Source organism: Bubalus bubalis, chromosome 11 (genome assembly GCF_019923935.1).
Source record: "Bubalus bubalis isolate 160015118507 breed Murrah chromosome 11, NDDB_SH_1, whole genome shotgun sequence".
Taxonomy (NCBI): domain Eukaryota; kingdom Metazoa; phylum Chordata; class Mammalia; order Artiodactyla; family Bovidae; genus Bubalus; species Bubalus bubalis.
Window position 1 is genome coordinate 87,200,708 of NC_059167.1, and position 14,231 is coordinate 87,214,938.

Consider the following 14,231-nt stretch of genomic DNA (forward strand, 5'->3'; position numbering starts at 1 on the left):
TCTTGAAGGAAAATATTCTTCCTGTTCTGGAAGGCAGGAAGGTATCTTTCCTTACTTGAAGGCCATCTTTCTCCCTAGGGGCTCAAACTTTTGAATTGTATCTCATTTATTCTTCTCAATGTGAATCAAATCCAGTTCTAGAAGTTACAAACTCTGTCATCTTTCAAAACCTAACTCCCATTGTAGAATCATTCAAGAGTTAGGAACTCATCTTCTCCAAAATTCAGCCACATTCCTTGATATGGGGCTTCTCTTCTCACGATGTCTGATATTCAGAGCCATTAAGGGAACATTTATTTCCTGTAATATGCAATGAAGTCCAATTTAAGAAACAACTCTGTAAAACAGGGACTATAAGGGCAGTGGTGGTGGTGTTTTGTTTTGATGTTTGGTTAAGTAGCCTGGGGCAAATGGCTCAGCTTTGGCTGAGCTATATTATTTCTTTTTGGCAACAAAAATAAAAATCACTAAAATTTTGAGAAATAAACTACAAACAAATCTATTTGTGAGTGAGAGAAAAATCTCTTCTTTCAAAGTATGTTGGAAGTATTCAATTGGCTAAATACACTTCTTGGATATTTTAACTTCTGTAATGACTGACATCCAGTAAAGCCTTCAATTTTCTAAAACCAGTACAAAAGCTGTTATAAGTTTAATATTTTGAGTAGTAATCAAGTCACGACTTCTTCAATTCTGATTTGGTCCTGTACACTCTTTTTAACAGAGGTTTGGGCTCCCAAGTCATCCTCTCCAGTCTTTGTATGTTAAAGTGAGCTATTTGTTTCAGTTCAGCAGAGCTGGATGGTGGGTAGCTCTGAATTTGATTGGTTGACTTTTAAAGGATTACTTCTCTGGAAAGATACTGTCTCATATCACATTGCTAGTGGTGTGGACTTAGCTGCAGTTAAAATTTTAAATTGAAGATGAGCATTTACCACCAGAGAGAACAAACTTCAGTACTCTTGTGTTACATAGATTCTATGTATCATGTCAGCATAATGTGTTTGTGATGAAGAGCTCTGTTTTCAAGCAACCTTAAATACCATATCCAGAAATAACAACTGACTCTGGCAAAGAGAAGTAATTTGGGGTCCCTCTATGTTTTATAATGAAACCAATATATTTTAAAACAATAAATTCCAACTACACAAATTGATGTCAATAAGATTAACAAAACTGATGACTGACATCTGCTAATACAAGTAAAACACCCCATAATACTTATACCCAGATGAAATAAAACAATGGCTTCCCAGTTTTATTTTGCATCTCCCAGTTACTCAAAAAGTAAATATGACCCCTTTTCAAATTTCACTTAATATTTTACCTGAAAGAACTTACTGAGTAAAATGCTTAGTTGCAGGATTTCACATTTGCAATCCATCAGGTTACAATTTCAAAGTTACAGTTTCTTCCCCAGTGTAGGCATTCTATATGTGTCTTTTACATTGTCACTTTTTATTTCCTCCTAAATTTTATATATTCAAGAATATAACTGTGTAAGAGTTATGTAAAAATATTTCAGACTTGCAACATACATACATATTGGTTTATCTATCCCTTGAACCCATGTCTCTGAAAAATAAATACAATATATCCAAAAGAACTACCTTCGAGCACATGAGTAAGAGTGTAGACGTGTAGAAATAAAAGAATCGAAAAATACTTGTGTGGAGATGTATTTGTCCTGTTGACAGCAGTCCCTATGATCTGTTAACAGACATAGGCAGCCAACTTAGTACACAATAAATGTTCTAGAACTGGCCACAATAAGTTGGTAACCAGGTGGGAATTAAGGCTTTAAGATCTCTTACAACTGTGATTCAAAAACCCCAAAGCAAGCAAACCGTAAAACCTGGAGAAAGTGCTCCAAACAGAGCCTCTTTGGCAGTCCAAATTGAACCAAATGACTCAGGTGGACAATTAAAAACTGTGCGCCGTTTTCTTTCACTAGGTCAATAAAGCCCATAAATAATGTTTGGTCCAGAAAACCCGACTTACTAGCACCTTCCTTTTCCATTTTTAAAATATTCAAAATATTCAGCATCAATTCTTAGTCCATGGTCTTTACTCATTTATTGACTAAACAAGACTGCCGGTGCCTCTACATCACTCCTTCCAAGCTGACCTTATATGACAACAAACTGAAATGCCCCTTTAAGTAGAGGGTCTAGACCGCGAGTTAAGTCATCCAAAAGTGGACGCATCTTGCTTATTTACTTATGTATTCAGGGGGCTGCGATGGTCACGGCTGGACTACGACGAAGAGGGAGGTGAAGGGTCGCGCGGATTGTGAGCCGCAGACCCGGAGTGGGAACCAGCGGAGGAGATGGGGGGGCAGCAGCCTCGCTCCGCTAGCTTGGCCCTCTGGACCCAGAAAATGACCAGCCCCTCCCCCAACTGCACCCTTGATCCCTCCCCCCTTTTTCCAGGCCTTTCATCGGCCCGCCCGCCGAGCAGTCCGCGGCCCCCAGACCTCTCGCCGCCTGCCTCTTTCCACAGCCCAGTTGTGCGGCGCGGACAGACCCGGGGCGAAGCCCACGGCCCGACGAGGACCCCTACCCCCGGCCCCTCCGGCCGCACCCCTCCCTTTCGTGTAACGCACCTGCGGCCCCGCCCCCGGCCAAAAGCTGAGGCGGCGGCGGGCTGGCGAGGCCGGGCGGCTCGGCCCTCCAGGCACAGTCGCCTTCCCTTCCCCCGCCATTCCGCCCACCCCCCTCGCTCAGCCACCGAGCTGCCGCCGCGCTCCTCAGCCGCCCCGAAATCTAAAGGGGTCCGTCTCCGGCACCACAACCAAATGGCTGAGCCTCCCTGGCCGGCTGCGCAGCCCGCCCATTGGTCCCTTCCCCCCCGCCTCCACCACCATTCGCTGTTGCCCGGAGATCGGCGGCGGCGATTGGCTAACGCTGCTGCCACTCATTCGCGAGACCGCCGATCCCGCCTCCACGGTGATCAGGTTAGTGTGCGCCGCGGGTGCTGGGGGCTCGAGAACCGAGCGGAGCTGGTTGAGCCTTCAAAGTCCTAAAACGCGCGGCCGTGGGTTCGGGGTTTATTGATTGAATTCCGCCGGCGCGGGAGCCTCTGCAGAGAGAGAGCGCGAGAGATGGACATGGACAAACGGATTCATTTAGAGCTGCGGAACAGGACGCCCTCTGATGTGAGCATTTGCCAAAAATATCTCTGTCGGTCCATTCTCCTACTTTGTGTGTGTGCGCGTTAGGGGGAGGCACTTTTTTTTTGAGGGGGGGCGCCCGGGAGATGTGGGTTTGGGGGTCGGACTGCAAATGAATTGCAAGGTTGGGGGGTTGCAATGCCATCCAAGCATGTTCCGGCTGCCGCCGCCGCTGCCCTTGGTGTGTGACTACCTGTGCGTGTGCTCCCGCGTGTGCGAATGTGGGTGCGAGAGTGTGCGTGCGAGTGTGCACCCATCGGGGGCCAGCGGGCGCACGCGTTTGGGTCGGAGAGAATGAGGCAAAATAACCCTCTGAGCTCTCTGCTCCCGTGACTCTGTCTGGGGGAAAGATTAACGAGGGAGGAGGAGAGGGGCTGCCTCCTGAATTTAACAACAAAAAAAGGGGGGTTTTATATTTTATAAATGAATCCCCCCTTCCGCCCCCCTCCCGCGCCTTCCCCCTCCCTTTCTCTCTCTCTCTCTCTCGCACACACACAATAAGTTTTGGGCTTCGCGAGTCCGGTTTAGTTTCTGATAAATGTGGGCCGAGGCCCCTGGGGAGAGCGCGTGGGGAGGGGGCTGCAGCGGAGTTGGGAATGGCTCGAGTTTAAAGTGCGTCTTCATTTCTTTGCAGTGATGAGGCGAGAGACGGGGGAGCCATATTTGTAACTTTGTAGTGTTCGTGAACGCGCCCTTTCTCTCCCTCCCTCCCTTTCTCTGCCTCCCTTCCTCTCCTCCTCTGTCTCCCTCACTCTTTCCACCCCACCTTCGGGCCAGATGCTGATGTTTCTTCCTTTCCTTCCGAAGGGAGGATAAATGGAAAGAAGGGGGGGAGGGATTTTCGAACGTGCAAAGGCACAGATAATCCCCGCGCCTCCCCACCTCGCGCGATCGCTACTGCAAGTTACCCAAAGGCTACGTCCCGGTCCCCCCTCGCCTCTGCTCCTTCCGGCCTCCCTAAGATGCCAGCCTTTGAGTCCTGACGCCCTCCGGCCTCGACCCCCGGCCCGTCTTTCTCTAGGGTGGGCTCCTTGGCAGCCATTCGGCGCCCGATTAATAAATGGGCCCGGGAAACTTTGTCAGGACGCGAGCTGCCCAGAGCTGGTGCCCGTGGTGGGTATTGGCTGGGTCCAGATTTATGCGGGCATAGCAGACACGCAGCTCGGGGATGGGAGTTTGCCTTCCCGTCGCCGTTATTGATTGGGCAGCAGCGGGAGTACAGCCGGAGGAAACTTAAACGGATGGGAACTGGGAGGCTCGGGCGAAAGCTCACCCCCAAGGAAGGGAAAGGTGACAGTGGGTTACTCGGACGCCCGTTTTTATTTCTGTCTCCCTCTCGCTTTCAAACACTGTTTTATGTGAGTTGGCGGCTCAGCCGAGGAGACCCCGGGTCTGGGGCGGAGACGCTGGCTGACTCCTCTGGTGGCCCCTCCGGGACCAGCGGAGCGCGGGCGGGTGGACACCCTCACCCCAGCCCCGGTGGCCAGGGTTCCACAGAGTTGGGAGTTTGGGGAGCACTGTGCGCTGACCTGTCGCCCCTCCAACCCGTTAAAACCCGAATCCCTGGCGGAGGCAGGCCTTGCTTCCTCTTTTCTCTAGTTCCTCCCCCAAACCTGAGTGAGACTTTTGAAAACAAGATCCTTTTTGTGCCCCCCACCCCCCCCCCATCATAACGCAGCTGTGGACTGTAGACGTGCAGTGCCTTATGGCGCGCAGGGCGGGGAGGGGGTGGCGGAGGGAGGGGAGGGGTTGCCCGCCGGAGGACGCTGGAGTTTCCGCGAACAATTTGCCGGCGGTTTGCGTTTCTCTGGCCAGTTTCGTCCCAGCTTGGACCCCGAGCCAGAGGATTGGGGGGCTGGGTGTGGTGATGGGGGAGGGGGCCGGAGTCGCGGGCTTCCCGCGTACTTTCCGGAAGCCCCCCGTGCGGAGGGGGAAGGGCGCCAAGTAGGGGGCCGGGGTCGCGGTGGGAGGGTGTGGAGGCGCGGTTCGGGCGGCCAACCCTACCCCCCGCTGCTGGCCAACTGGGAGCGAGATCGAAAGCGGGTCGAACCGGCTCTTTAAACTTCCCGAGAGTGTGCTGGGGGAGGGGAACGCGCCGCGCCGATCTGGGAGCGATTTCTCACGCTTCGCCCCCTCGCCTCCGAGCCTCCCGGCCCACTCGCCTGCCCTCTGCCTTGAGGCGGGGTGGGGTGGCGGGGGCACTTTCTGCCCGTTTGGGGAGGAGGGAGAGAAAGCTAGCTAATGAGGGACAAAAGGGGTGGGGGAGGAGGGGCTCGGTTTTTTAAACGTTCTTAAAATAAATAGCTCCCGGAGAGCGCCCTCTGCACCCCTCCCCGCCCTGCTCCCCCCGGGACCCCCATCACACCCACCTTGGGAGCCTCTCCCAACTCTGATCCGGGGGCTGGTAGCCACGCCGCGACGCCGAAATAGGACGAGCAGCCATGTTTCCCGGGTCTCGCGCGGCCCGCCCCGCCCCTCCCCCATGGCGCGGCCGGCGCCGAGCGCGGGGCTCCGAATGCGGGCGCCGGGCTCCATGCGGCGCGGGGCGCGGGCCGGCGGCCGGGCGACGGGGCGGTCGGGCCTCGTGCGCGCGAGCCGGGCCGCGGGCGCGCCGGGCTGGCCCTCGGGCGGGCCTTTTGGCTTCCCGAACTGGTTTGGAGCTCGAGGTGTTTTCTTATTATTGCATTTTTAACGGCCAAGCCTGCCGGAGACCGAACCCGAAGGGTGCCGAGTTGTTATTGGGGGCCAGGGGCGGCCGCCAGGGCCCTGCACGCCTGTGGCAGGACTGCCGGGCGCCGGGCTGCCATTTTGTCACCGTGGCTGTTGTCGCTGTGGGGTGGAGGGGGGGGGGGCGCAGACTTGCGCCATCGCCCCGACGGCCCCGGACGTGGAAGCAGCAAGGGGAACGGGCTGCGGGGACCCCCAGTTGTGCTCTGGGCCCCGATGTGGGGGGGGTCCCCTCCCGTTGCCAACGGCCTGAGGCTCTTCTGGAGCGTCGCGGCGGCAGTTGCTGTGGGAGGGCGACGATCCTCCCTGCGAGTGCTCCCCCCACCCCCCAGCGAGCTCCCTGCCTCCCCCTCCCCCCTTCTCTCCAGTATTTCGTCCTTCCTCCGGCAGGCGTTTTAGAGGTAGTTGAGTGTGGCCCTAAAGACGAACGGCGGACCTGATAGGAGGGTAGGGGGAGAAATTAAATACGAGGTTTCTTTGGAGGGTTGGGTGGGGGTGCGGGCGGCGATGCGGACGCGACTCTAGCGGCCCTGACTGGAGCCAAGGACGGCAGCCGCTTACCCGGGAGGGACGAGTTGATGCGTTGGGGAAACGCCCTCGGGGCTGGGCTCTCCGGGAAGGTAGGTCGCGCTCCGTGTTTCAGGTGGGTGTTGCAGCAGCCCTGCTGGCTGCTAGGGGAGGCCCTCTCACTCTTCCTCGGCTTCTCCCCCTTTTATTTTTGCCCGCGGGAGGGCGGCTACAGTAGTAAATGTAATCCTAAACCGAGAAGAGTAGGGAATGAGGCTTGGTTTTTAAAAGTCAATGTTATCTTTTTCCAACTGCCTTTCTTTGGCTGTTGACTGCGGAGCCAGGCAAGTCATCCGCGTCGCCAACATCTCTCTGAGACTTTTTAAAGCTGATATCCATGCTGGTTAAGCACCTCACTGGTTAAACTCTGGTACACGTCTGCATGGAGACTAGCTTTCATGGCAGTGGCCGGCCAAGGCTGCCCAGGAAGCCAGGTTTAACTTTGACCTTTGGAATACATCGCATGATGTTTTCCAGACTGACTTACTGCCTAATTGGGTTCAAGTAGCCTGATATTAACTCCAGTTTGTGCAAGCCTACCAGGGATCCAGGAGCAGAAAATTGAGCATGAGTTCTGTATGGTCATGGTCAGTTATGTTTTGTTACTGGATTGTTGCTGCTGATGGCAGTTTTGAGCCTAAGGGCTTCACGGGAGAGGTGGGTAGTAGAACCACACAGGCCTGAGTTTAAATTCCTCCTGCCACAGAAGTAAGATAAATTTACCTGCCCCTGTGATCTCAAGCAGGTTAACTTAACCTGCCTCTTTGATTCTTGGTTTCCTCACCTGTAAAATGGGAATAATCCTATTAAATAAGTCAGTGACAAAACTGGCCTGATCTGGCCCTCAGGTGCTTAGTATGTGATAGTTTTATTTCTCAGATATTGGGGTACAATGAGGTACAGCTTTGTGCTTCTATAGAGTTTACAGAACAAAAATAACAACTAATGCTTGTATAGCACCCATCTATACCTGTTACAGTTCTGAGTGGATAACACAAATCAATTAATGTAATCCCCACAGCAACATTGTGAGGCAGGTACTATTATTATCCTTATATAAACATAGGAAATCAAGGCATAAAGATGTTATCACAGCCAAATTTCAAACTCCGTCCCTAATCTCTACTGCCTCCCCTGAAGCACCCTTACTTGTAAGGTACAATGAGGAAAAGCTTTCTCTTCCCTGGTTTTGAAATGGTGCTACCCTATGTGAAAGTTTGAAGACTGGACAGCTTCTTAGTTGAAGATACTGAGGTGGGTGGGCAGGATCAGAGGCTCTCTGGATTTTCATGGGGATGGGGTGGGGAAGGGAGGGGAGGAGTCAAAACATCTACTTCCCTAGATTGGGTTAGCACATCACATCTGGTTAGGCTGAAAGAAATCTGGGCTTTTAGGTGTTGGGGGACACATTTTGAGTAAGGAGAGGATAAGCAGGAGCCAGTCAGGCAATGGTGTGTTGGGGATCGTGCATGTAATGTGTTACCCACTTTTATTAGTCTCCTTCTGCAGACACAAAGCTAAACAGAATTGGCACGTCCTTGGTTTCCAAGACCTAGTTTACTTCTTGGATCATCTCACTTAATCCTCCAACAACTCCTTAAGGGTAAGCCAAGGAGGGTGACATCCTCTCCTGGGAGGGGGAATCATTCAGATTGGAAGAGAAAGTAAAACAGCAGAATTGGGTTCTCCTCCTACCGTAAAACCAGAGATCCTTTAGTTAGACAGGAAGAACTTTGAATATTGTTTAATTGTTGAGACCCATCACCAGAATCATCTGGGGATCATGTAGAATACAGATTCCTGGCCCCATCCCTAGACTGTGATTTAAGCACATGCGTGTATACTCGTGTCTGACTCTTTGGGAGCCTGTGAACTGTATCTTGTCAGGCTCCTCTGTCCATAGGATTTTCTAAGCAAGAATACTGGAGTGGGTTGCCATGCCCTCCAGGGGATCTTCCTAACCCAGGGATTGAACCTGGGTCTCCTGCATTTGTTTAGCATAGGCATTGCCAAGTTTTGGGGTGAGCTGCCTGTTTTTGTATTGTGAGCTAAGATATACTTTGTACATGTAAACACTGCAGTTTGATAATGTGGAACACTTTGAATCCCAATTAAGTGAAATGTTATCCCCGCTTCCCCCTTGCAAAAAATTCCACTTGTCTCCTTGGACCTTTATTACCAAAAGAATTGTACTCATTATATATTTTGAATTTTATCAATAAAAGAATTGTGGAAATTTGTTTTCTTTCATTATAAAAAACTGCCTATGTAGTATTGTCAGTTTTGCTTTTAGGTGAAGTTTACTATCTGGCCCCTTACAGAAAAGATTTGGTAATCCCTGGTTTAACAGATTGTTGGTAAGGAACTTTTGATCTGGGTGTTTAAAATTTTTTTTTTAATTCATAAGTTTTTAAAGTTTATGTGGGTGGTGCTTTAGAGGTTTTTCCAAGTCCTTTTACATGTGCTGTTGATATCTAGTAGAAATCGGCCTCAATCCATGAACATCCAAAAGAAGAGAAATCCTACTTGTTGCTGGTGTAAAATTGAGCATCCCTTCTATCCAGAAGTTGTTCAGTGTAACCAACCGAAATTCTTTATCTTGCCTATTCAGGATATTTCAAAAGGCTTTTGCATGTCTTGTAGTTAAATAGTTACTCTTAAGTTTTAGATGTCTTAGAGGTGGAAAGAACTTTGAAGTGCAGTGGTTTGAGTTTTGAGGCCTGGTAGGTACCACAGCTGTGTACCTGGTGGCTGACACTCAGACCCTCAGAGCACAGTTAACTGAAAAGCACAGATAATCCTGGAATCTCTAGTTTGGGCCTGCTGCTCTTCCATAGTGCGTGTTGCCTGGGGACGGACCAGCAGCAAAGTGGCTTTGAGTTCCAGAACCCTTCTTTGTACCGGTAGCCTCTTGTGCCTGAGCTGATGAAGGTATGGATAGATTGGCCAGACCTCTGGAGGAGGTGATAAATCTAAGAGTGCAAATCCCAGTCCCCATAACTGGCCTGTACTTTAAGGACAGCAGACCCAGTTCCCTCTCTGGGCCACTGCTGCACCACCAGCCTCTCAAGATGACTTGCTCTGCTGCTGCTGCTAAGGCGCTTCAGTCGTGTCCGACTCTGTATATGCCGACACCATAGACGGCAGCCCACCAGGCTCCGCAGTCCCCGGGATTCTCCAGGCAAGAATACTGGAATGGGTTGCCATTTCTTTCTCCCTGCTCTGGACTTATACAGCCCTTCAGGCACGTGATTGAGCTCTGGAAGCTGGTCATCCAGAGTTTTATTTCATTAATTTTTATCACATTGAAGTAAAAAACCTCAGGACTGTTGGGTATCCTTTATGGAGATTGTACAGGACGTTCATCAGATGTGTCCTTTCCACATGCCTGCCCTCTGCTCTAGTGCATCATTTAGGAAAAGGGCAGAGAGCTTGTTGCTGAGTGGTCAGGAGCCCTGGTTGAATGATTTTGACCCAGTTGTTTAGTCTGCGTTCTGACTTGGTGAAGAGAAGGCCCATTACTCTTGGTGTCCAGACAGGGTCCTCCCTTCGAGATATTCACTGCCATGCCCTCGGCTGGCAGCACACACATTTTGACCTGTCCACCCTCTATTCTAGCTAGTACTCTATAGTCTCCTGGAAAGTACCCTCCCCTGGTACCCCATCACACTGCCTTCCTCCCACAAGCAAGTAAAGAAATAGTGACCTGAGTCTGAATCTTATATTACATATATTGAAATATATGACAGATGATTAATACCCAGCAGTGATGTTTTCATTAAAGAAATGGAGTCTGCCAGAGATGGAGAATTGTGAAGGCATCTGCTATTCCAAACTTCTCATTTAATAAAATGGGTTGAAGGTAGATGAGCAAAGTGGCCCTGGGCCCCTTTCCCAGACATGGAAGCAGCCTGCACGGAACCAGCTGTCCTGATGACATTTGTTGCGGTGAAGCCTGTGAAGTCAGACAAGATGTGTCTGTTCACCAGCACTGGGCCCCATCCAGTGTCTATTGCCACACCCTGCGACCTTTGTCTTTTCACGCAAATTTATTTTGTTTTGACTCGGCAGATGCCCTGGTGCAACCATCTGTTGCTTTCTTTACCGAAACTTTTTCTTCCGCAGCAGATTTAAGAGATCAGTTTACTTACCCCACTATGACTCTAATGTGGATTAAAGTCTGGGCTGTTTTTCCCAGAGAAATTTGCCTTTGGAGATTCTGGTTTGGTGAGGAAATTACAAGAGAACTATTAGAGACTTGGGTGCTGTTCTCAGCTTTCTTAACTAACTTGAACAAGTTGTCCTGTTTGGGCCTCTGTTTTCTCCACTCTAAAATGGGAATTTCAAATGAGATCAGTGATTTTCAAGCTTTTCATTCATATAGTAAGAAATGTTTTATAGTATATGTGTACATACACAGGCTATCTAAAAAGCTGACAATATACTCCTTTACTATGGATAAAACACTTCTCTATTCATTCAAAAAAAAGCGCTGGCTTTAACCCGTAAATTGATTTCATTACTTGTTAATGTTTGAAAGACAGTTAAAGATGAATATTAAGTTTCCTTCACACAAGTATTTTGTGGTTTGATTTTGGGGGAAGGTAGTGGGAATGCCATTTGGAGCTTTGTGAAATCTGTCCACCTGTCCACCAAGAGTCAGTAGTGATTCCTCTGCTTTTAAGCCAGCTCATCTTGGGTCCCATGTTCTAGAGCTGCTCTCCTTAACTCGTTCCCAACCCTCACCTTCTCCCAGCATTATGGAGTCACTATCCTAAATTGACTCAGTGGTAAAGAACCCACCTGCCAATGCAGGAGACATGGGTTTGATCTCTGGGTCAGGAAGATCCCCTGGAGAAGGAAATGGCTACCTGCTCCAGAATTCTTGCCTGGGAGATTCCATGTGAGGAGCCTGGCTAGCTACAGTCCATGGGGTCACAAAAAGTCAGAAACAACTGAGTGACTAGACAACAACAGTCCTAAGTTCCTGCCTGGATGGATGCCTTCCAAGTGTCCTGAATGTGCCAACGACCCTCTGCCAAGTGTGTTCCTCCACCCCATTCTCTCTGCCTTACCTGCTGCTGCCCTCCACCATACCTCAGTGTGCAGCACTGGGTGCCTGGGGGCTCGAACATTTCCAGGGTTGGGGGGTGCACTTGGCCCCTGCTCTCCCCAAGACTGTAGCCCCCACTTCCAGCCTTTGGGCAAGCCCTCCACTTCACAGTACCTTCCCTGTTTGTCTCTGTAAAATGATGATGTAATAGCACCTACCACCCAGTCTGGCACACAGTAAGCACGCAATAAGTGTTAGATGTCATTGTTGTTATGGTCTGTTCTGCTGGAACACCACAGTTGACCTTCACTTTTTTAAAAAAGCTTACATTATCAACAGACATATCAAAGAGTAACATTTGTTTCAATGGGAAAAAAGGTTTTCAAACTTGCCAGAAGTTGTTTTTCCCCACAAGCAGTTCAACAGTGAATGTGTTGTTTCTCTGTGTAGTTATAGCATCTACATGTCAAGAACAGCCCCAGCACTGAATTCCAAGTAGTTTCAACTTGCCCTTTTCCTGGACATGCCTGGTCACTACCTCCAGCAACTGTTTCCAACTCTCCTCCTCAAACTGCCCACCGACCCTCCACTCTCTGCCTCCCAGCCAGCAGAGAAGTATGTCTACTTTCCTCTCACAGAGAAAGTGGAAACCTCCAGATTTCCCAAGAAATTTCTAGACCAAACCTGTGCCCAGCTCAGCTGTCCTTTGGGTCTTACCTGGGCCTGCCCTTTAGTTACCTTTTTCCTCTTGGGTGCCTAGCTACTCCTTTGGATCCTTCTCAAGCTTGGGATGTTTCTCCCATCTTAGACAGCAAACATCCTGTGATCTTACGTCTCACTCTTGCTACTGGCCATCTCTCTTCCCGTTGACATCGAAACTTCCTGAAAGGTCTCTCCCTTCTCCCACCTCTCTCACACCTCAGCCTCCTCAGTCTGGTTGGCTTTCTAAACAGCCCCCCCATCCCGGAAGCCTTCACTGTCATCTTTTTCTATGTTCCTCAGCAGCAGTGTTCCCACCCTTGACCTTCAGGAGGTGTGTTCCCCGTTACCTCTCCCTTTCTCCAGTGTCTCTCCTATAGCCTTGGCCGCTCCTCGGTTGCTGGGGCCCTTTCACTCTGCTCTGCAGACGTGAGGTGCCGGACCCGGTCAGGCCCAGGCCCTGAGCGCTCTCCTGTTGTGTGTTCCCTGTCCTCACTTGCTCTTCCTCACTGACAGCTACAGACGCTTTGTCCTTCTGGGGTCTGATGTTTACTGTTAACACCTCTGATCAACCTCTTGGCTGAGCTCAGGATGCACCTAACGTCTTCCTCCAAGTGTCCCCACCACACCCCACACTCAGCATGTCCAATGGGAACCCATGACCTCTGCAGCCTCCTCCATTCCCCCACATGCACACATGTGATCTTTATATCCATCACAGATCCTGTCGATTCAAAATAGCACTCTCTACTGCTTGCCAGCAGATTGCCCCTGCACACAGCCCTCTTGAAGGCAGGCTTCAAATTTGTCAGAATGATCTTAGCAAAATGCAGCTGTAATCATGTCACCCTGTACTTAACAGCACACCGTTCTCTTTAGGATAAAGCCCAAAGCTTTAGTAAGACCTGTGAGGGTCCTGTGTGGTCTGCCTCTTGCTCTCATCTTTTTCCTCCCCCCGCCCTCCCCGCTCCCCTTTGCGCTGCACTGGCCCCACTTGCCACCGTTTATGCCCTCAAACCTACTCATGGGAACTGCCACCATCACTTCCTTAGCATCTAATCATCTCTCCCACCCTCCTCAGCTGTCGGTCTCGTTCTTTTGTTCTAAAACTCTTACAGAAATTGCCTTCAAAGAGCTTCAGTTTGTAATTAGGCATTCCTGCATGTGAGTGTTCGAAATAGCATCTCTGTCCCCTGTAGCCGGTAGACTGCATGATTGAAGGGGCCTGTTTGGGCTCAACACTGCGCTTGGCACGTGTCGGGCATTGTAGAAGTATTGGCTGGGAGAAGGAGCCACGGTGCTTGGACGATCTTGTCATTTTCCTCACCCGCGGTCTGTGAGTCACGCACGGAGCCACTGGAACAAAGCATCTGAAGCATCACCAGCTTTAGTGTCCTCGGTTTTTCTTGGGTCACTGTGAGCTCCTGCCTCTCGACGGCTGATTCACACTTTTTCAGCCCAGGGGTCCTCAACATTTTTGGGTTTTATATCCTGTGTCTGTAAAATCTGAACCTGAGTCCTGGCCCCAGTATGTCTACCTTTTAGTTAGGAATTATTCACATACACTGGACTTCCCAGGTGGCTCAGCGGTAAAGAGTCCACCTGCAGTGCAGGAGATGCAAGTTCAATCCCTGGGTCTGAAAGGTCCCCTGGAGAAGGAAATGGCAGCCCACTTGAGTATTCTTCTCTGGAGAACTCTGTGGACAGAGGAGCCTTGTGGGCTGTAGTCCATAGGGTTGCAAAGAGTCAGATATCACTAAAGTGACTGAGCACGCATTCACTATACTACCTATAAATACGTACATTGTAAAACACCAAAAAATTAAAAGGTTAAGTTAAAAAATATTAAAAGCCCAAGTGCTCCAGTGGAATGTCTGAGGATGGTCCACTTAAGAGACCGACCACTCCTCCAATCAATTGCTTACTTTATTTTTAATTTTGGTTACCAAGGTTCACACCATACAAGAAAGGCATGTGTGTTGTGTGCTCAGGGATCCATTGCTACATATAAAC

General features: G+C 50.0%; 1 protein-coding gene and 2 long non-coding RNA genes across 6 annotated transcripts in view; 1 reads left to right on the forward strand and 2 right to left on the reverse strand.

Annotated features, from left to right (window-relative positions):
• The window catches only part of LOC123328203, an 80,597-nt gene extending 73,741 nt beyond the window's left edge, over window positions 1-6,856 (reverse strand). The window contains exon 1 of the long non-coding RNA XR_006542992.2: window positions 6,461-6,856. This is a non-coding gene — a long non-coding RNA (uncharacterized LOC123328203). The remainder of the gene's footprint in view (window positions 1-6,460) is intronic.
• On the reverse strand, window positions 1,082-6,192 carry LOC123328201. The gene is made up of 2 exons (XR_006542990.2): window positions 5,542-6,192; window positions 1,082-3,081 (listed from the first exon to the last, which is right to left on the reverse strand). It is a non-coding gene; the product is annotated as an uncharacterized LOC123328201 (long non-coding RNA).
• The window catches only part of ANP32A (acidic nuclear phosphoprotein 32 family member A), a 39,098-nt gene continuing 27,581 nt past the window's right edge, over window positions 2,715-14,231 (forward strand). For 2 of the 4 annotated variants that reach the window (XM_025296258.3, XM_025296259.3), the window contains exon 1: window positions 2,715-2,956. In XM_025296258.3, the coding sequence (XP_025152043.3) occupies window positions 2,798-2,956 (159 nt within the window). In that variant the 5' untranslated portion in view covers window positions 2,715-2,797. Of the gene's footprint in view, window positions 2,957-3,030; window positions 3,158-6,384; window positions 6,520-14,231 lie in introns of those variants that run through there. The other 2 variants (XM_006054775.4, XM_006054776.4) reach the window with 2 other exon arrangements.